The 22,716-nt window shown below is 53.9% G+C and overlaps 1 protein-coding gene across 2 annotated transcripts in view; it reads right to left on the bottom strand.

Moving 5' to 3' along the window:
- The window catches only part of WNT7A (Wnt family member 7A), a 66,862-nt gene that overhangs the window by 28,746 nt on the left and 15,400 nt on the right, over positions 1 to 22,716 (bottom strand). For both annotated transcript variants that reach the window (XM_077857686.1, XM_077857687.1), the window contains exon 3: positions 12,948 to 13,219. In XM_077857686.1, coding sequence (XP_077713812.1) covers positions 12,948 to 13,219 — 272 coding nt within the window. The remainder of the gene's footprint in view (positions 1 to 12,947; positions 13,220 to 22,716) is intronic.

Consider the following 22,716-nt stretch of genomic DNA (forward strand, 5'->3'; position numbering starts at 1 on the left):
GAAACTGAGGCTCAGAATGGGAGGGGTGCTCAAGGTCACATCACAAACAAGCTGCAAAGTTGGGGTTTTTATCGCAGCTCTTTCCACAGCCATGTCACTCCCATCTCGCAGCACGGAGCAAAAACCCAATATCCTTTCATGAGTCAAGAGCACAGTGTGGCTAGGAGGCCCCTTCCCAGGACCCTCAAGGCCCAGAGGAGCACAACTCCCCACATGGCCACCCTCCCAGCAGACTGAGTGACATCCAGCCAGACCCTGAGTTGCCTTGTCTACAAAATGAGCACAATGTCTCCCCTCCCCTGGAGGTAAGTAAGTTCTGAGCCTCGCCATCAAAGTGTTAAAGAAAAGTTTTGCAAATTATAAAGTATTTTATAAATGTTATTGTTAGGGGCGCCTGGGTGGCTCAGTCTATTAAGCATTGGCCTTTGGCTTAGGCCATGATCCCAGGGTCCTGGGATCAAGTCCCATGTGGGGCTCCCTGCTCAGTGGGGATCCTGCTTCTCCCTCTGCCTCGGCCCCCTGCCCCCCACTCACACACACACTCTCTCTCTCTCTCTCAAATAAATAAATAAAATCTTTAAAGAACAAGAAAAAAACTCCCCAAATGTTGTTAGAATTATTATTTCACAATATAATCAATCCTTTCAGGTCCCTGCCCCTGCCAAAAAGTATATATGTGCACACACATATATATACATATCACCATACATACATAGATGTAACACACATACACACACACACACACACACAGCATACACTATTCGGGCTGGGAAGAGGCTTCATAGAGCACAGGCTACAAGGGCAGATGGCTGCGAGGGACCCCTGACTCAGATGCTTTCCCCCTGAGCAACCTCAGTGTACCACATAACCGTTCTGTGCCTCAGCTTTCCTCATCTGGAAAATGGGAGTGAAAACATAGGCCCTCCCCTGTGAGGTGGTTTGTGGAGAGCACTTGGAACTGGTGGGCACATGTTGGGTCAGGCCTTGAGAGAGGCGCACAGAGCCCCTGGGGGCTGGTCTCCCACTGCCGGCACCCTCCTGGCCCAGGGCCTGGCTGCACCCCCCATGTCCTGGGAAGGCCTGGGACATGCAAGTGACCTCTGAGATGAGGTCACTCGTTCTGCTACCGCTGGGACATCCCAGGAGCCTGAGACGCTGCCTGGACCTCAGCTGTCCATGGGTAGAGCGGAGTTCACAAGGAGCCCCCTACCACCCCTAAGTTCATCAGGCCAGCAAACAGGATTAGCTCCTACAGACAGAGTGCTGGACTGAACTAGCACTCACCAGGGTGAGCAGTGGCTATCATCTGCATCTCAAAGTCAAGATTTAAAGAAGCCCCACCATCAGGCAAGGAGCCCCCTTTTCAGGACACGCTAGCACCTAGATCTCCCCTCAAAGGATATGCAAGTGTTCGGGATTAGGGAAAGTGACCTGTGCTCCCACACCTCACTGGGTGCCCCCCCCTTCCCTCCAGGATCACTCCTGCTCCTCTCCCCTCCCTGCTTTCCCCACCACCACTTGGCTCCCCCTCCTCTCGTCCCAGCAGATTTGATAACACCCAGGAGTCCCAGTCCCCCTCCTGAGGACAAAGGCAGCGATTGTCCCTGGTGGGCGCCTTTTGACTAGGTCTCACCATGGTGAAACCGAGCCCCCGTGGCCTCACCTCACTTGGGAGGCCTCTCAGGGCCCCCTCTTCCCCTCAGGTCGGTTTCGAATGAGCCCCCTGGCCGAAGGGCCAGCAGCCACACTGGAAATTCCTTCCAAGGGAAATCAGATGGCCACTATTGGAGAACCCCTTGGGCTGGCCAGGGGCCAGGAGGTGAAAGGATTCGCTGCCACCACGCCTGCCAAGATCTTCCCGAGTCCCCTTAATAACAACACCAATGTCTGTGCCCACCGCCACCCTAGGAGGATGGATGCTGTCCAATGATGAAACCGTCTGGGCGGTAGCCACGAGCCACACGTGGCTCCCCAGCACTTGAACTGTGGACTACAGAACTGAATTTATTTTCATTTGTTTGCAACTAATTTAAATGTAAATACCCACATATGGCCTGTGGCAACTGTATGGGACAGCACAGTTCTAAGCACCCCATCTCCCTGAGAACACCTGCTGTGTGCCAGGCCCCATGCTGGGCTCTGAGAGATGCCCAGGCGACCCTCACAGCTGTCTGGAAGGATGAGGAGGATTTGGCAGGGGGAGAGGAGGTGGCTCCCAGGCTGCCCTCACAGGCTGAGCAAGCCCAGAAAGCCTGTTAAAACAGAAGGTGCAAAAAAAAAAAAACAAAAAACAAAAAAACAAAAACAGAAGGTGCCCCAGGTCTCTGCACAGGTGAGGGCATTCCTGGGCACTGCCAGGTGTGGGCATCTCCTCCTGAACCCCCCATGACAGCCAGAACCCCTCCCCACTGGGAAGGGGCAATGTGCAGAATTGTCCTCATACAGCCAACTTCCCTCCTGGCCTGAAGTGTCCTCTCCCAGGCAGGGGACGGTGGCCCAGGACTGGCCCAGGGCCACAGCACCCGGAGTGGGAGAAAATTCAGTGTCTGAGTGATCCACAGCCCCCTAAATACCAGACACTGGAGTCTTCTGGGGGTCAAGGACTGTAGAGTCTTCAAGTCCCCCAAACCAGAGGATCTGAGAATCTTAGGAAAACATCTTAGAATCGCAGTGTGTCAGAACCGGGGCTGAGGATAAACGCATCCAAGCCCAAGAACCCCTGAGGCTGGTAAGACAGTTCAGGGGTTAGGAACTGAGTCTGGAGCCACACTGCTTGGGTTCAGATCCAAGGGTGGCACCTGCCAGCTGTGTGACCTTGGGCAAGTTTCTTAACCTCTCTGTTTCTCAGTTTTTCCATTTGTAAAATGTAGACAGCAGAAAATGCTAACCTCATAAAACTTGGTGGGATTAAATTAGTACATGAATGTCGAGCTAATATTAGAATCGTGTCTTTATTCTCCCAGTAAACATATACCTGCCCACCAGCCGATCTCACTTTCTGGTAGCAAGTTCTTCCTCACTGGAACTGCAATTTCCATCTTCCCATATTCCTCTAGTTCACGAGTCCTGGGCCTACCTGCTACCTTACCACCATCACTCCTAACCCATCCTTCAGCCGCTGGGGGTCGATGAGGCTGCCCATTCCAAGCTGAACCTAAGCTCCTCCCAGGCCAGAGTGTGGAGCCACCTCCTGTGGGCCTGCGCTGGGCTGCCTGTGTCTATTCCCAGGTCAGGGTGGGGAGGTGGTCTTAGCAGCTCACCCAGAGCAAAGTGGGCTGCTGAGCACCAGGCTCCAGGGAGCTGGGGACCCAGAGACATTTGTCTTCTGTGGGCTCTGCCTCTGCTCCCCACCTCTGTGGCTCCCTATCTCATCCCCTCCCTGCCCCAGCACCATCCGCTGCTATCACCAAGGCATCAGGGTCTAGACCTGGCTGGGCTCTGCCTTTGCTGTGTCATCAGAGAAAACTAGAAAACCTCAGGCCTCAGGAGCATCATCCACCTGGGCCTGGGCTGGTTTTCTTCTGACCCCTCCTCAGCAGCTTCTACTCCAGACCCATTCTGGCTCCTTCCCCTGGGCCCACACACCCCAGCCTGGTCATCCCAGGAAGTAGTCCCCGATGGACCTCTGGGCCCCCACATCAGCACCTCATCTAGCCCAGCTCCCACCTGGGCCAGCCACAGGGACAGGAGGAAGGCAGGAGGGAGGCAGGGCTGGGAGCCAGGCCTCAGGTACGAATCCTACGCCTCCACTCTCCTGGCGTGTGTGGTCTTGGCAAGGGCTCTCTGCATCTGGTGTCGGTCTCTCTTCTATTAAATGGGCCCAAGGAAGGGAGGGTGTCAGTTCTAAAATAATTCTACAGTTCGGCTCCCCTGTCCTGAGGCCACTCTCCTCTATGGAGCGGTAGGGGCTGGGTGGGGTCCCCAGCTTGCAGGTCGAGCACATCGATATGCCAAAAAAAAAAAAAAAAAAATGAAAAGAAAAAAAAGAACCGTGATCTAAAACACACACCTCAAGTGAGAGTTAACTCAAAATAGATCACAGAACATTGAGGACACTGTGCTCAGTGAAATAAGCCAGTCAAAAAAGGACAAACAGTGCATGATTCCACTCGTGCAGGCAAATTCATAGAGACAGAATATAGGAGGGTGGTTGCAGGAGAGGGGGGAACGAGGAGTTAGTGTTTAATGGGGACAGAGTTTCAGGATGGGAAGATAAGAAAGTTCTGGAGACAGGTGGTGTTGATGGTTGCACAACAAGATAAATGTACCTATACCACCAAACTGTACATCTTAAAATGATTATGATGGTAAGTGTTATGTATATTTTACTGCAATTAAAAATAAATTTTATGGGGTGCCTGGGTGGCTCTGTCAGTTGATCGTCTGAGTCTCAGCTCAGGTCATGACCTCAGGGTCATGAGATTGAGCTCCACGTTGGGCTCTGCACTGCAGAGTCTCCTTCTCTCCCTCTCTCTCTGCCCCAACCCCTGTTTGTGTTCTCTCAAATCAATCAATCTTTAAAACTAAGTAAGCAAATTAAAAAAAATTTTTTTTAATAAATTGAAAAAATCGGCCTTTGTTGCTTTAAAAAAGAACTAGTTAATTAAAAAAAAAAAAAGAATCACGGGCTCAAATGTAAAATGTAAAACTACAAAAGCTTTTGGAAAAAAAAGGGAAAATCTGTGGGGCCAGGAGTCAGCAAGTTTTTGGCCAAGACCAAAAACGCTGTCCACAAATAGGAAAATTGATCAACTGGGTCTGATCAAACTTAAAAATGTACTGCTCTGGAAAAGACCCCGTGACAAGGATGAATAGACAAGCTATCTGCTGAGAAAAAAAAAGATTGGCCAACCATGGGTCTGACAAAAGACCAGCATCTAGAATATAGAAAGAGATCTCAAAACCCAACAGCTGAAACATAAACAATGCAATTAGAAAATGGGCACGAAAAAAAAAAAAAAAAAAAAAAGAAAATGGGCACGAGACATGACTAGACAACTCACTGAAGAGGATCTACAGATAGCAAATAAGTGCGTGGAAAGCTGTCCAACATCATCAGCCATCAGGGAAATGCTCATTAAGACCACAGTGCGAGGGGCACCCGGGTGGCTCAGGGGCTGAGCATCTGCCTCTGGCTCAGGGCGTGATCCTGGTGTCCCAGGATCGAGTTCCCCATCGGGATCCCCGCATGGAGCCTGCTTCTCCCTCTGTCTGTGTCTCTGCCTCTCTCTCTCTCTCTCTCTCTGTGTACGTCTTTCATGAATAAATAAATAAAATCTTAAAAAAAGAAAAGTCCACAGTGCAATACTGCACACACCTATGAGAACAGCACAAGTAAAACCCAGTGAGAACACCCAACGCTGGTGAGTATGCGGGGAAAACTGGATCCCTCATATGTTGGTGGTGGGAATGCACTTTCTTACAAAGCTCAACACACAATGACCATATATCCCAGCCATTGCACTCTGGGGCATTTTATCTCAGAGAAATGGAACCTTATGTTCACCCCCAAACCTGTGCGCAAATGTTCAACTCAGTTTTGTGTGTAACAGACCCAAACTGTCTTTCAATAGGTGAGTGGTTATGAAGAGACTGTGGCACATGCACACATGGTAACAGAAAGGAATGGACTATGGATAAACACAGCAACTTGGAGAGATCTGGAGGGAATAAGGCTGAGTGAGAAAAACCAATCTCGATAGGTTAGATACTGCATGATTCCATTTATACGACATTCTTGAAATGATAAAAATTGTAGGAACACAGGACAGATGAGCAGTTGCCAGGGATTAGGACAGGGTTACGGGAAGGAAGAAAGTAGATATAGCTCAAGAATCCCTGCGGCAAGCAAATGTTGCGTGTCATGCCTGTACCAATATCAGTATCCTGGGTGTGATATTATACTATAGTTTTGCAAACTGTTGAAGAAAATTGGGCCAAGGTACATAGGAAGTTTCTGGGTTCTGACCATTGCGTGTATATTTATAATATGTCGATCTATGAAATTTAATTTAAAAATACAAGAAACCCAGTAAAATCTGAATTTGAGTTAAACAACAAACAGTTTTTTTTAGTATAAGTATGCCCCACATAATACTTGGGTCATACTCATACTACAAAATAATTTGTCATCCCAAATTCAAATTTAACTGGGAGTTAACTGTATTTTATCTGGCAATCTTACTCCTGGGAAATTCCCCAAGGTAAGAGCAGATACTTTTCATTTCATTCATTTACTCAACAAATATTTCTTGAGTTCTTACTATATGCCAGGCACTGTTCTAAGGCCAGGCAACACGCCTTGAACTTACATCATCCCTACCCTGCGGTGCTGACATTGCAGAGGAAGAAGACAGGCAATAAACGCATAATGATCTGTGTAAATAAGGTAACTTCATATGGTGGTAAAGTCACATAGAAAATAAAGCAGGGTAGTGTAGAGAGAGCTGAGGTGGACGTAGGAGAGGAAAGTCAGGGAGGGGCTCCCTGAGAAGGGGATATCTGGGCAGAGAGCTGAAGGAAAAGAAGGAGCTGGTTATACAAAGATTGAGGGAAGAGCATTCCAGACAGAAGAAAGAACATGTGCAAAGGTCCTGAGGTGGGAACAAGATCGGCCAAATCCAGGAGTGTCTTCCCCTTCCCCACATGTCGGATCTGGAAGACGCTTCTGAGATCATGGAAGAAACTGAAGCCCTGGAGGTCAACTTTTGTCCAAGGCCGCCACTAGCCCATATCCCTCAACTTTGGCTAGAAGCCTCTCCATGGGGAAAGGTGAGAACACACAGCTGCGCTTGGATCTGGGGCAGAAATTGAGGGCATGGCAGGCGGAGGGGTGGACTCCTCACAGCCTTGCCTGGTCAGCTGGCTTCAGACCAGGCAGGGCTTGGCTCCTCTGGCCCTCTACGTGCCACCGCTGACCACTCCATCTGGTCAAATATGCAAGTGGCCCTTGGGAAAGTGGAGCGGAGCATAGCTCAGTAAGTCTTATCTGGGCCCCGCCCCAGCTGCCAGGGGCCAAGTCCCTGGTGTCCCCTGATGCACAGGCCTGCCTGCTGCCAGGGCACAGTGGGAATCCAGCTCCCAGGAGCACCCAGACCAGACGGGGCAGGGCAGGAAGGGACAAGACCGACCCCCCCCTCCCTCCGGTGAGCAAGAGGCTGGGCAGGGACTGGAAGGTGACTTCTCACTCCGGTGGAATTCCATCCCCCTGAGCTCACCTCCCTGGAGCAAGCGCACATTCCAGCAGGGCCAGCCCAGTCCCAGCTGGGCCCCGTCCCCAGGGCTGCCTCTCTGGGACTCAGTCACCACAATCCCAGGTACGGATGCTGGGGGCCCCCTCCCTCCCTCAAGGCCCGCAGAGCTGCAGCACACTCCCCTTTGCACAGCAAGGCCTCTGACAGACAGCCTGCCCTGCCAGGTGCAGTATCTGTGCGGAGGCTCTGAGAGGCGGGTCCCCTAGCCCCCTGGCTGGGGTTCCAGAGCTGGGACCTGGCAGGGGGTATCTGCTGAGGTAGGATTGGGGGCATCCTGCCCAGCAGGGGAATGCATCTGGAAGGCCCCACACCTGTCTCTCCTTCCACCTCCATGACTACTCTTTTGCTCCCCACAGCCTTCCTGCCCAGTGCTCCCCTCCCCAGGGCTGTGCCTGGCTCTCCTGCTTTCCCACGTCTTCTGGTTCCTCTGGGCAAGCCTATCACACACCGGGGCTTCTGTTACTGCCTCCTGCTGGTGGCTGCCAGGAAGTGGCTGCAGCCAAGACCTCACTCCTGAATTAAGACCCAGGCATCCAGGATGCCCCTGGGCACCCCAACTTGCAGCCCCCAGGATCTCCCAGTCCCAAAGGCATCCCTATCATTTCCTCCGAGACTGGTTTCCTCCCCCTGCCTCAGGCCCTGACCCCAGCGAGAAGCGGCACCCACCCATCCATCCCAAAAGCAATTCAAGATGGGTCTTGGCTATTCTGCTCCCTAATGGCTTGTCCCTCCCCACATGCTGCTGCCCTGCCCCCTTTACACTGTTCTGTACTTTATCCCAGAGGGGCCAGAAACCTGCCCATGCACTCCCCTGCCAAAGCCTTTCAGGAACCTCCTGCAGAAGGGGAAAGTCTCACTCCTTGAACTGGCATTCAAGACCTCACATCTGGCCCTGGCTCCCCGCTCCAGCCTCCTCACCTATTCCCCCTCTCTCCCCAGACCCACAGAGCACTCTGCCGGCCCCACACTGCCTGCACTGCCCTCCCCCTGCCTCCACCTGCCTTGCAAGTAGGACTCCTATTGATCCTTCAAAGCCCAGCTAAGGAGTCCCTTCTTCCTAGAGGTCTCCAGACTTCTCTGAGAGGAAACCACTGCCTCTTCTCTCTGTGTTGCATTTCTCCTATGGAGGGTCATCCTCAATCAAATTTTTATTCTTCTCAACTCTCTCACTAGACTCTCTTAAGGGCAAGAATCAGGGTTAGTTCATCTCCCCCAAAAGGCTGGAAAGAAACCATGCAAAGCCATGGATTCCACCATCCAAAGATTTCAGCCCAGCGCTCTGACACGTCTGTCCCTCCCACCCAAAAAGGGAGGATCTTTTCCACCAAAAAGATCCTGTGACTCCAGGCTCCACATGTGAGGATGGGAACCTAATATTCTAATCCCAAACTGAATAGCCTGGGATGTCAATACAAAAATATTATGGCCCTAAAATGCCTGTAGGCAGAGACTCTAAGATCACCTTCCCAAAAGAGCTGTCAGCACCCCCACTTCTTTCTTCTCACCTGACCATGCTAACTTGACCCCGCGGACCACACAGCTACATGAGACAGAGAGGGGAGAGCCCCCGCGGCCTGCAGCAGTGCCCCCCCACCCTGAGGCCCGCATCTGCAGGTGATCACCTGGCTCTGCCCCGGCTCACACCCAAGCTAGAGACCTATAAGGGCATAGTGCCCCACGGCCTTTACCCGCCCGCACCTGCCAGGTGAGGCGGTGGGCTGCCCTGGGTCTCCCCTCACGGGGCCTGCCACCACCTCTGCCCCTCGGGACGCCTAACCCTTCCCCAACTTCCTCCTCCTTTGCTCTCTTACCACTGCCAACAAGCCCAGAGCCTGCGGTCGGGTTGAGTCTTGTCTTCTCACGGCAGGAGCAAGGGAGCCAGCGATAAACACATCTGCAATCCCTTCCAAGATGCTCAGCCAGGGGCGGCTGTGGGCTGGCCTCCTTTCTCCTGTGCGTGGGGCCGTGGAAGCCTATTGTGGGGGAGGTCCTGTGGTGGGCCGCTGTGCCTCTGAATAACAAACAGCACACACGGCAGGACCCTGCGGGCATCTCCCCCTGCCCCCTACACCATGCCTTCACCTGGCCCTGACCAGCACCTGGGGATCACATGGTGGAATGGAGGCCTCAGATGGAGATGAGGCCCAGAGCTGATATACACTGAGCCTTACCAACCCCAGGCTAAGTGGCTACCCTTGCTCCTCACCACTTGGATGTGTGCCTGGACCCTTGGGGTACCCTATAGCAGGGTGTGAGAGTCTGGCCACCGCAGGGCTAGGCTGGGACGCTGCCTTCCCCCTGTGCTCTGCCTGAGTAGTGTGGCCACTGCCCTGGGTGGCCTCTGATTGCACCCCACAAGGAGCCAGACTGGTGGTTGCTCAGGTCTCTTCCTGTGTACACTGGAAAGTCTCGAATTCCACCTGTGAGCTCTGGAAAATACACAGTGCCTGGGTGAATGAATGGCTGTTTTAGGAAGGCACCCGCAAGGGTCCTCCCAAACCAGACTGGAGCTGGGAGGGGTGCGGAGCTTCCTTCAGCTGCATTTCCCTGAGCTAGGAGAGTTGTTCCTTCTCCAAAATATCAACTTGGACACAGCCCGCTCTCTTCCCAGACCCATTTCCAACCCTGCCGGAGGCCTCACTCTGCCTCCCCAGAGTCAGCTCCTAGGACTTCTGCACCACCTCTGCTCCAGAACCATCAGTGGCTCCCCAGTGACCACCAGGCACTCAACCATTCACTCCGTACCTATGTAGAATGCCTCTGCCTGCCAGGCTCTGGCGTGTGGCCGTGAGTGAGACACACGGGGTCTCTGTCCTCATCAAGCTTATGGTCTAGGGAGAGCAGAAAGCTCCAGAACGAGGCAACACCTGAGAAGGGGCTGGGAAGGAAGTGAAAGGAAAGCTTTTCTGAGGAGAAGACAGCTGAGCTGAAACCTAAACAGTAAGAAGGCAGCCACAGGAAAATCTGAGGGGAGAACGCAAGGCCCTCATTCCTTAACCTGGCATGTAACCTTGCCGGCTCCTCAGGTGCTGTTACCCCTTCAGGGACCCACAGACCAGCTGCTCTGGCCCCTAAACTGGCCCTAAGTCCCCACCCAGACCTGGGTTCTCTTCACCTCTCTTCTCTGCCTAGCCAGACCGCACTTACTTCCTCCAGGAAGCCCACTGAAGTTGGTTTTATGACCTCTGACAGCTCCCATCATCTGCATTGCCCCAAAGCTGCCTGGCACAGCACCACGGGCCTCACACCTGCTGCAGCTGCGTGGCTTCCCAAGCCCTCTTGCATGTGATATACCCAGAGTCCTTCTTACCCCAGGCTAGGGAGTCCCTCCTTTAGGTCTCCTAGGGGTCCAACCAGGTAGGCACAGGTGAAGAAACAGGCCGGAAGAGGGAAGCCACTTGCCTTCCTTCCGTCCACCCCCAGGGAGCAGGAGCTTCCAGGGCAGGAGGGAGCCTAAGAGCTGTGACCTCAACCCTAAGGAGTGATCTGACCACAGAAACAGGAAGGAATGAGTAGCGGAGAACCCTGGAGGGGGGGCCCTGGCCCCAGGCAGGAGCTCCCAGCTGGGGGACTGAACAGGCAGGGCCTTACGCTTCGCCCCAGGACATCGTCCTGGGAGGGCCAGGTGAGCCGCTCTGCCTGTGTGACTCACCGTGGCAGGGCAGCTGGGGAGGCTCTGACACACAGGATGCGGTGGGAGGCTGGAGAGGAGGAGGAGGAGGGCAGGGGACCCGAAGGCAGCAGGAAGGGCCAGCTGGCCTGTCTCATTCCTTTGCACACCAGGGGGGGCTGGCTCCCCTGCAGGTGTGCGGGCTACTCCTGACACCACTTGCCAGACAGACTGCCTCGAACATGACACATGTTTGCACAACTTGTAATCACACCCAACCTTGCCGAGGACTAACTCTGTGCCAGGCCCCGGGGTAAGTGCCCTCCTGCCTTGTCTCCTTCGCTCTCCACCGTAGCCCTAAGGACACTCCTGCCAGCTCTGCTTCCTTCCCAGGAAGGAAGGAGTGTCAGAGCCAGAGTGTGAACCCAGGCAGCCTACTGCCGGCCCATGCTCCGACCACCACACCTTGGCAAGCAAAGACTGCCCAGCTCGGGAACCAGATGTGCTGGGTTCGAATTCTGACTTTGCTCATTAGCTGTGGGAACCTCCTTCATTTCTGTGCCTCAACGTCTTCACCTGTGAAACAGGGATAATGACAAGACCATTCACAGGGACGCCTAGAGGATTAAGTGAGCTGATACATCCGGAGCCAGAAGACACCTGTTCCATGGATGCGCTCTCGCAGAACAAGACCATGCCACAGAATCCTCCATCACCCGAATGAGCAGCTCAAGGCCTACATGTTGCCAGGAGATGTATGCAACTGAGCCTCTGGTGATCTTTCTTTTCACCTTTTCTTGATTTTTCTTTTTTTAAGATTTCATTTATTTATTCCTGAGAGACACAAAGAGAGAGGCAGAGACACAGGCAGAGGGAGAAGCAGGCTCCCTGTGGGAGCTCGAGGAGGGACTCAATCCCAGGACTCTGGGATCATGCCCTGAGCCGAAGGCAGGTGCTCAACCGCTGAGCCACCCAGGTGTCCCGACCTTCTCTGTATTTTTTAAGTCTGCCAGTGACTACCAGTTTTAAAGTCCAACACTTAAAAATGAAGCGATTACACGTAGAAGTCTGAGTCTGGCAGCCATGGGCCGGCCTCCCCACGTAGCCACAGCAGGCAGGAACCCAGGGGAGTCTCATAAATGGGGCCCGGGTTCCCTGGTTCACCATCGCCCTATGCACGGTCTCCCTCACGCTTGTCACTCCTGCTCCAGCCCGGCTCCTGTGGCTCACACATGTCCAGGTAGCATGGAGCCCTCCCTCCCTATCTGCCCTGGCTCACAGACGCTCCTCTATGGAGCTCCAACTAGTCCCTGGAGATTTTCCTCTCCCGAGTGGGCTCTGAGCACCTTGGCCTTCACAGGCACTTCCAGAACCCACCCCCAACCTCAGGCCTCTGCCCCAGACACCGCCCACACCAGGCAGCCTATCTTGGGTGCCCCGAGACACCTGTTCAAGCTGCTGGCGCTTGAATACTTCCTGGGATGGAGAGCTCACTTCCTCGGCAACTCAATCTGTTTCTCAGTGGCTGCGGCTTGTCCTCACAGTGGCAGGACCTGCCTCTGTGTGACACTCACTCCCCACAGGCTCTTCCTTTATACTCTGGGCCTGCAGACCCATGTGCTCCCCTGCCTTGGGACAGCCAGCTGCTCATGGGACAGAGTGTCCAGCCCCCTTTCCATCCCAGCCGCCTCCACTGGGAACATCCCGAAGCATCCCTGACTCTCTTGTAAGCTAAGCCCAGAATGCAGGAGGATCTGAAGAGGCAATCGAGATGGAACAGTCACCTCCCTTATTCTGAGCTCCAGATCTTGGTGGAGGCGACCGAGGACACTTCAGCGGCCCCGGCAACTGCTCCTCAGGGGTGATTCCTACCGAGCTCACCTCCACCCGTCCCCCTCGCCCTAGCCGACTCCGTGGACTCAAGGACAGGGCGTCGCCCCCCTCCCTCCCTCCTGCCATGCCCCGAGTCACAGCCCTCGGTGCTAAGAGGGACCCGGTCGTTCAGTGTGTCCGGTGCCCGACCCCGTGGCGCGGCGCTGTCTGCGGCCTGCCGGGCTGCCGGGCGCCCGCCCCGGGCTGCCTACCTTTCGGCCCGCCTCGTTATTGTGCAAGTTCATGAGAGTGCGGGCATTCTGCTTGATCTCCCGGGCATCCACAAAGACCTTGGCGAAGCCGATGCCGTAGCGGATGTCGGCAGAGCAGCCACCCCACTTCCAGCCCTCGTCCCGGTGGTACTGGCCTTGCTTCTCCTTGTCGCAGCCACAGTCACTCAGGTTGCCTTGGGTGCAGGCGGCCGTGATGGCGTGGGCCACGCCGGCAGCGATGATGGCGTAGGTGAAGGCAGCCTCCCGGCTCCCTGCGAGGAGAGGAGGAGGGGACGGCGTCAGGCCGGGCGCACCCGCCGCTCCCTCCCTCCCGGGAAGCTCCACCGTGGGCGCTCGCAGCGCCCGTCCAGAGCCATCCGACGCCCGACGCCCGGGCGAGCGCTGGACGGAGCAACTCGAAGGCGCAGGGCCGCTGTCCAGCCCGCCGCGAGGCCCGTGTGGCGCCCTGGTGAGAACCACCGCTGCCCGCCACACCTGGGGCCGCCCTGAAGCGGGGCACGCGCACTCACGGCACGGGCACCTGGCGACAGACCACAGCAGTTCTTAAACCCCTACAGGCCCCGAAGCCAGAGCAACGACTTTCAGCCAACCACGACCCCTCCCCATGCCTCAGTCTCCTCAGCTATAAGGTGGGGACATGGCAATCGTGCCTTTCTCAGAGCAACGACAGAGAACGTTAAGAGTCTCTCAGCTCCGTGCCTGGCTCATGCTCCTGCCTGACAGCAGGTCTTGTGCTCCTGATCCCTATCATTATTGTTGTGTGTCACCCGTCCTTTATAGGGCCATCCCTTCCTCTTCTCCATGGCCCTCGCACTAGACTGTGAGCCTCTCCAGAGAAGGCTGGGACCTGGCCCCCTTCACGTCTGCATCCTCGGGCATCAGTCTGATACAGAAGGCAAGGGCTAGCGGAGGGGAGAGGGACTGCCCACAGTCAGGGTGGAAAGGGGCAGGAGGAACCCTGGACAAGTAGGTCCAATGGAGGGTAGGGCACTGGGGGAGCACTGAGGCAGTGCCTTCCCACAGGTCTTCCCGGCTTTTTGGAGACGGCCCTGCCAGGAGGCTGGAAACTACCTATAAGGATGTCTAAAGGCCCTGCAGGACGGTGCTAGGGCTTTAAGTGGGAGTGGAAGGATCCCGAGTAGCTGGGCACAGCAGCACTGCCACTCTGCCTCTTAGCCTTTCTGAGCCTCAGTCTCTCCATCCACAAAAAGGGTTCAAGAGCAGAGTCTACTGTACAGGATGAAGATGAACCCACGCACTCTATGGGAAGCCCCAAGTGAGCCCTCAGCAAATTTTCTCTCACAGTGGGGGTTCAGGGAGGGCTCCCCGGAAGAATAGGCCCCGCGCCCAGAGCAGGTGAGTGAGGCAGGGCTGAGCCAGCACCAAGGGGCAGGGAGAAGGGTTCCAGGGTGTTGTGGCGCCATGCCCTCAGCAGTGGGGGAGGACTGGGTGAGGCAGCCTCCAAGCTGCTTCAGGCCTCAGGTCATGATTTCCCCATCCACCTCCAGGCCTCCCTCACCCAGGTTGCTGAGGCACAAACAATCTGCCCCCACCCCATCCCCGACTATGGCTTTCTCGCTCTGCAGACATGCAGGCCTCTCCACCTGTCAGATGGCTTTGCTATATCAGGGCCCTCTGCCCTGATGCTCCATGCCAGCCCATCCGTGGGGCTCCTGTTCTCACAGGGCTTCCAATCCCAGCTCCACCACCTCCTGCCCATGACTTAGGCAAGTTCCTCCTCCTCTCTGAGCCTCAGTCTCCCTATTTGGGAAATGCGGACGATGCCAATGCCTGCCTGATAGGAGCAGCTGAGAAGTTACAGGAGTGTGTATGACACGCTTAGCCCAGCACCCAGCTCAACAAACACCCCTACACCGGGCACTTCTCCTTTTGACAGTATCTCAACCCCTGGGATGTGAAGAAGGGCATTATTTGAGCACCTACCAGGTTCCTGATTCTGCACACCTTATTGATCACACTGGTATGAGAAACCATACATGTGTCACATGCGCCTTGCAGAGGGCTGAGCACAAAGTAACATCAACAGGAGGCAGCCCCGGGTGGATATATGCATAGGCTCGACCTCTGGGCAGGCTGGACACCTGACAATGCTGTGAAGTTAAGAAATGCTGCATAACCTCTTCTAGTGCATGGCTGGGCTCACAGGAAGGCCAGGGAATCCGTGGGGGGCCATGTGTTGGAGACAGAACTGATCAGCAGCAGGACAAGTAGGAACGGAAAGTGGCCATCTCGTGTTGCTGGGCTCTTGCAGAAAAGGGAGCTAGCGAATTAAGGCCTCAAGGACGATTTAAGGCCTCAGGACCAGTGATCAGGACTTGAGTCCCACCGGGGCAGAACATTGGAAAGGAGCTAGTACTTGATGGATAGACTCCACAGAAGAGGGTAGATTGGGAAAAATCAGCCCCGCCCCCAGGAAAGCAGGTGTGACGTGGCCAGAACAGGAGGTACGAGGGTGAGGAAACCAGAATCTCCTGGGAACTGGGAGTCTTGTCCCTGCCTTTGAGATTTGGCTCCAACTTGTCCCTCTGCATGCTCAGGGGCTCCCAAGTCAGGCGGGAAGACCAGCCCCAGGCTGGTGATTCCCTAAGACCCCTGGAGAAGCAAAGACAAAGCCCCCAGGCATCAGTTCACAGCACAGACCATCAAACACACAAGAAAATAATATGCTGGAGACAGCCAACAGCGAGATTAGACCCTCAACAACATCAAAGAAGAGAATCATCAGATGAAGGGCATAAAGAGAGCAAGACGAGGGGCAGGAGGTCATCCCCATTTCGCTTTCCAGCTGTGTGACCTCAGGTAAACTCTCACCCAAACTCTGGGCTTCAGTCCTTCCACTATAAAATCGGGATAACAACCACTCACTTTCTTAGGGTAGAGAATTAAAAAAACTAACAAAGATGAAGCATTTAGCACAGGGCCCAGTATGAAAAAGGGGCGCCAAAGGTTAGATTTATTACAATGTCTCCTGATGTCGGTAGTAACAGTTCTTTACTGCTGGGAAAGGTAAAGGCTGGGAGGCTACATTGATCTTCATTTATGTTTGAAAGAATTGAAGCCAGGAGAAAGGTCCAGCTTGCGCAAGCCACCCAGATAGGGAGCAGCAGAGCTGAGCCGCAGACTGAGCCTCCAGACACCCCATACAGATCAAGACCGGTCCCCAGGGATTTAATGACCCGAGGTACAGCGGGCACCATTGGCAGGCTCTCCAGCTGAAGGGAGACCTGTCCCCTTGACCAGACCAAGAATGGAGTATACAAATTGAGCGGGGCGGGGGCAGGCTGGTCATCAGAGCTTTGCTCTTCTCCCAGACTCCTCCCTGGGGCGGTGGGGGGGTGCGGGGGCAGGGGCAGGGTGGGGAGTGGCAGGACCTTTGTGGTAATTTTGTATGCAGCTGCTGTACCCGCCCGGCAGGATGGTCCCCTGGTGTCCCTGAGCCCCTTGAGTAGCGTACAGTGATGGAGATGGTGACGGACAGTCAAACACAGCTTCTGTTTCCAGGCACACCCCCTTAAGGCTGGGGGAGGGCAGCTGCATCCTGACACATTTAACTCCCCTGAGTTCAAGGTGGACTCCCCACACCAGAGTGAAGTGCCACCATGCGCCATGGCCTTCCCCTCTCTGCCAATCTGGCCTTCACCTCAGCACCCCTGCCCCAGGGACGTGAAGGCTATGGCTGTGAGAGTCCCCAGGAACCCAGGGACTGGCTGCTCAAGTCCAGTGCCTCTGGATGCTAAGGGTCACCATGAACCTCTGCTATTGACCTGGATGGTGGCCTTGCCCACCAACATTAGACTGGCACTGCTCAGTCCCACCTCCCTTTCTCCCCCACCGCCCACCTGGCCACTGAGGAAACTGGCCTGGGCATCAGGCTGTTAACCCCTTTACACCTCTGTTGCTTCCTCTGTGAAATGGGCACAATGACATCAACCACGACTGAATCACAGAATGAGGGGAAGGTGCTGAGCACAGAGCCTGGCATGTACTAAGTGTTCCGTAAATGCCAACCATCATGGTCGTTTTTGTAATTATTACTTCCAAGTCCCATTTTGCTGTCTGTGTACTCAGCCACCCTTCAGGTTCATAGGAGGATGGGGATCGTGTCTGTCTCACTTCCACTGTTTACAACTCTCACCACAATGTGTGAGGCATGAATGAATGAGCAGGGCTGCATTCCAGCTGCACCCCTGCCAGAAGCTGGATGACCTTGGGCAAGTCACTTAACCTCTCTGTGCCTCCATTTCCATGTCTGCTAGTATCACCTACTCTGCAGGAAGAAATATGTACCACCTGGCACATAGCTGGTGCTTAAACAAATGCTAGTGAGTATTACAGCGATTATAATTGATGAATTTACAGGCACACCCTTGGGACGTAAAGAAACTCCCTCCGCCCCTGATCTAATTTTCTCCATAGCCCTCCTGCCATTTTAGATTTATCGTCTGTTCCTCACACACCAACCGCTCCCACTGCTCCGCTGGAATATAATTTCCTTGAAGGCAATCACTCTGTCATGTTCCCCACTGGGTCCCCAGAGCCTGACACACAGTAGGTACTTGGTAAATTCTGTTGCATGCATGCATGAATGAATGAAAGAATGAAAGCTCCAAACTTGGTCAGTGGCCAACAACCATATGACCTTTATTTAGGGCTTATTTGCCAGGCTCCCTGCTAGGCACTTTGGAAAAGTATGCTTACCTACTCCTTAGGAAAACCACCCCAAATGAGGTACAGGGAGGGTCTGATTAGGCAGGTGGGGAGCAGTGGTGAACTTGGTCCATTCAACCTACTGCCCCCAGGGTATCAGCAGAGAGTTAGCCAGAGGCTGGGTGGCTTTGTGGAGAGTTGGGGTTGGGGTGAGAAAGGCAGAAAGTAGCATTTGCTGAGCACCTCCTATGTGCCAGACCTACACTTGGCTCTGTGTGGTATCTCCCAAGACACCATTCTCCACAATGTTACAGGTGAGGAGACCAAGACTCAGAGAGGTAGACGTGATTTACTGAGGCCACTCACCCACGGCCAGAACTGGGACTGTAGGCCCAAGTGTCCCTTCTCGGTCCTACCCACCTCCTTTCCTGGCTCCTTGCTGCACCTGAAAGCCCACGGTAAGAGAGATTCCTTTGGCTTAAGGCATGGATGCTTATCAAAATGCCTTTATTTCTGCCAAGAAATGCCATTCGGTTATCAGTCAAAACATATCAACAAATAATTTATAAGGCTCATTCTAAGCAAATGACTTGCTAAGCTAAGGACAGGTTTTGATGGCAAAAAGAAGGTAGAGAAGAATCCCAAAATCTTTTTTTTTAAGATTTAAAAAAAAATTGAGAGATAGAGAGAGAGAACAAGCATCAGAGGGAGAGACAGAAGCAAATTCCTTGGGGAGCAGGGAGCCTGATGTGGGGCTCGATCCCAGAACCCCAGGATCATGACCTGAGCCGAAGGCAGACGCTCAACCAACTGAGCCTCCCAGGCACTCCAAGGATCTCCAGATCTTAAAATTTCAGCCTCTCAGGGTGAGAGACCATGTTACACTCCATCCATCCATGCCTCCTGCATGGGGATACTGCATTTTATCAGTGGGGATACTGAGACTCAGAAAAGTGACTTACTCAGGCAGAGCCAGTATGAAAACTTGGAGGTCACCTGCTGTCTCTAACCACTCCACGGACTGCCCTAGACCCTGACCATGCTCAGGGCTCCCAGCACAGCCCCTGTCTCAGCACCTGAGGGAGCCCCTCTAGCTGGGTGATTTCCCAAATGGCACCTTGTCAGTCTCTCTTGAGACATCTGCAAGAGTGTGTGTAGGACATCTGTTTTACTGCTGCAGAAACTCTGCCCAATGGCACAGGTCTTTATAAGCATAGCAAAGTCATAAAACACTATTTGCGAGGCTCTTCCCTAAGCACTCAATATAGATCAACTCAATCCTGGCAACTACCCTATGAGGTGGGGACCATTACTGTCTCCATTTTACATATGGGAAAACTAAGGTTCAGAGAGGTGATGCAACCTGCTGAGATTAAACCCAACTAGCTCTGCTCCAGAGTCCAACCTACTCTCCTGCCTCAACACCAGGATGCCCACTCAGTCCTCCTGGCCTCAGCCCAGGCTCCTCCCCAGGTCTTCCACATGAAGCCAGAGAGCAACACACACTGGGCTGGGCCAGTGCTGACCACATGCCCTCCAAGAAAAGACCCATGTCCTCTCTGTCTGGACTGTCAACCTGTCCCTCCCACCCACGAGCAGAGGAAGAACCTCCATCAAACTTCCTTGACCAAGCCATGTGCCCTGTTCCTGCACTCCACACATATTTCTTGAATGCCTACTAGGTGCCAGGCACTGTGCTGGGTGCTGGAGATACCACAAGGACAGATTCAGGCATGGTCTTGCCTTCACAGGGGGACAGACAGTAAGATCACACCACTTGGTGGCAGCTGAGGACTCTGAAGAACATAGAACAGAGCAGTGCTGGGAGCAGGGAAAGAGTAGGGGTGGCAACTTTAGAGCTCCGAGGAGCCAGCCATGCACCTCTGTCTGTGGGGAGAGAGGGCTCCAGGCCCAGGGGTGGCCCTGATGAGGACCCCGAAGTGGTCTAGCCAGTGGCAGAGGCAGGTGAGCCAGGGGCACAGGGCAGCAGTGACAGGTTCGGCTGGCTCCACCATCCTGCCCTGCACAGAGGCCCCACATGTCTCCAGAATCAGAGAATAGACCGCCAGAGCCACAGACAGAAAGCCCATGGGTCCCTCCTGGAATGACAGGTTCATGGAGGCCAGGAGACTTGCCCAAAGTCACCAGCGACTCAGCAAGACCAGGGGGACTAGACCCAGGCTCTCCTCACTCCCGACATGAGGCCCCCACTCTCACCTCCACCCCATCCTCCTTAATTCTCAGTGCAGGTACATTTTCCACCCAGAAGTGGCTGGCTTCCACTCAGAACTTGGGTAAGATAGGGCTTGTCTGTCTTTCCTCTCTACTCCTTATTCAGCCGGGTGACCCTGAGCAAGGACACTGCCTCCCTGAGTCTCAGCTTGCACATCTGTGAAATGGGAACCACCAGGAGGATGCTGCCAAGTTGCCAGGAAGAGTCAGTGCAACCTCGAGGTGAATTGCCCAGACCCCGAGAAGGTGCTCAGCAAAGAACCGGGTTATCACTGAGGTGAAAATGGGTAGCCTGGTTGATGCCCTCCACACAGCCCAGCTCCATAACGATTCCGGCGGGTACAGAGGAAATAAACTGATGAGCAAGCCTGCCCGAAAGATTCCATTCCACCGCCCTGTGCAATCGCTGTAAATGGCTTGCCCTGGAATATTATCTGGGTGTATTTACGGTATCTTACTGGAAACCACAAAGTGCATTGTATTTTTTTTCTTTTGCTATTTAAAGCCAGTGGGTCAGAGAGTGAGCAATCTGCAGTGACACAAGCTGAAATATATGATGATTTGGAAAATATACAGATGGAAAAAGGTTGCCTTTGCCAGTCCTGTGGCATGGCGGCTCACAGCCCTTCTGGGCTCAGAATGCCACAGCTGGCTGTCTCCATCCAGAGGAACTAGAGAGCCTCTCGATGAGCAACTGGAAGAAGGGGGGGGGGGGTGTGTGTGTGTAGGTAGTACCTGTCTGGGCTGCGCCTGGCTCAGATAATGGGCCCACAGCACCGGAAACTGGGGGAGGGGCATGTGCCCTTCTCGCCCAAAGCCAGCGCACACCGCTGACCATCCACGAAAGGTCAACGTCTGCCCCTTCCTGCCAGCGTGCCTTTGCACATGCTGTTCCCTCAGCCTGGACCTGCCCTCCCTCCTGTCTGCCTGATGAGGGGCAATGTAGCCAGGTGGTTAGAAGTAGGGCCCTGGAGGTCAATAAATCTGGGTTCGCATCCTGGCTCTGCTTGCCCATGGCAGGACCTTGGATGAGTTAATGGACCTCTGAAGGCCTAAGTTAACCTCCTTGTTTGGATGGCAAAAAAAACACAAAGCACAAAACAGACTCGGTCCACACCGGGGAAAAGATCAATAAGCAGGAGCTCCTACAAGATGCATGCTGGGGACGCCACTCCAGTGTCCCCTCTCTGAGGGACCTTCCTGACATCCCCTCCCTCTGCTTGTGGTCCTGCACCTTAGCCTGTGTGTTGAACTGAACTCTTGTCTCTTCCCACGAGGCTGTGGGAGCTGGATTGTTTATCTGCGAAGTCTCCCACAGTTGATGAATGAAAGACAGAGCGTGTGTAAGGGTGTAAGCGTGTGAGTGTGTGTGTGTCTGTCTGTCTGTCTGTCTGTCCACCATAGGAAAGCTGGAACGGGAACATTATAACAAAAGACTCATCTCAAAGAATAGCGTCAGGAGAGCTAAAACCCAGGATGAACTGAAGCTTGCAAAAAAAAATGCAAACGAGACAAAAAGTCCTTTGTTAGCTGCGTTCTAAGCAAGAATGGGGAAAGAATAGGTCTTTCGCTGGGGCAAGATGGCGTATTGTTAAGAAATGGCAGAGAGAAAGTGGAGCTGGCCCGCCCCTTGCTTCTGTTTCTCTCACTCCCTGGAAAGGCCTCGAATCCATCCCTCTAAGCAGTCATTAGCTCACCAGACATGTGCTCTAGTCTCTTTCACAGCCCGAAATGGGCAAAAAGACAGAGCCATTTGTGGGGGTGCAGATTCCCAGGGGAGGGACCCTAGGCCCAGCAGGTCCCCCCAGGGAGGGAGGGGGAGCGGCTCTAGAGAACTGGTGACAAATGTCACAGGAGCAGAAGTCCAGAAATGCTTCAAAATCACCGGGTTTGCAGACGCAGGAGGGCGTAGTGCCCTCCCAGGGCCTGAATCCTGGGTCATCTGTGCCCATCCCTGGAAAAATTCTGGCGGGGGAGTACCAAACAGGAGGTCGTGAGTATCTGGAAAAGAATGCAGCAGTCCCCAGGAGCACACATCGGGAAATCACCATTTCTTTGTTGACAGTAATGCTGGGGACATTGCAAATTTCTATATGTGCTAAGAATGTGATTGTCTTCCCACATCCTGTCTCTCCCCTGACACAGGGGAAAGAAATTCTTCTGACAGATCCCCTCCCAGGCAGAGCCGTGCTGGACTGATTCATGTCCACCTCTCTCTCCAGCCCCTTTCTGTGCTCCCTACCCCACACCCTAGAGTCTGGGGTGCCTGGGTCACACCTGCAAGTCCCTCTCTTCACTGCTTCTCTGCCACCATGGCCTTCCCTCCCTCCCTCCCTCCCTCCCTCTCTCCCTCCCACGGTGGTGGACCAGCCCATTGCTGTGCTACAATCCACCTGCTCCCCTGCCCAGTGCCCTCTCCTCTTCTATGAGATCCCAGAGCACATTTCAGCCCTGGCTTTGCTGCTTCTCCCCACCAAACCATGAGCATCTTGAGGGCAGAGCCCATGGCCTATTCATCAGTCTACACACAGAAGATTCTAGTAAATATGTTTGGGGCGGATAAATGACTGAATGGGTGGACACAACGGTGGGGCAGGGGGAGCTTGTGGTGTGTGATCCCACGAGGATTTAAACTAGATGAATTCAACCAAAAGCACCTAGGGAAAGATAAATGACAATATTGTTGGGGGGGGGGGAGGGAATGTAAATTTGTGTAGCCACTATAGAAGAGAGTATGGAGGTTCCTCATAAAGTTAAAAATGGAGTGACCATATATGATCCAGCAATCCCACTCCTGGATAACATACCCAAAGAAAACGCAATCATTCTCTTGGAAAGATACCTGCAC

This window comes from Canis aureus, chromosome 19 (genome assembly GCF_053574225.1).
Source record: "Canis aureus isolate CA01 chromosome 19, VMU_Caureus_v.1.0, whole genome shotgun sequence".
Lineage (NCBI taxonomy): Eukaryota > Metazoa > Chordata > Mammalia > Carnivora > Canidae > Canis > Canis aureus.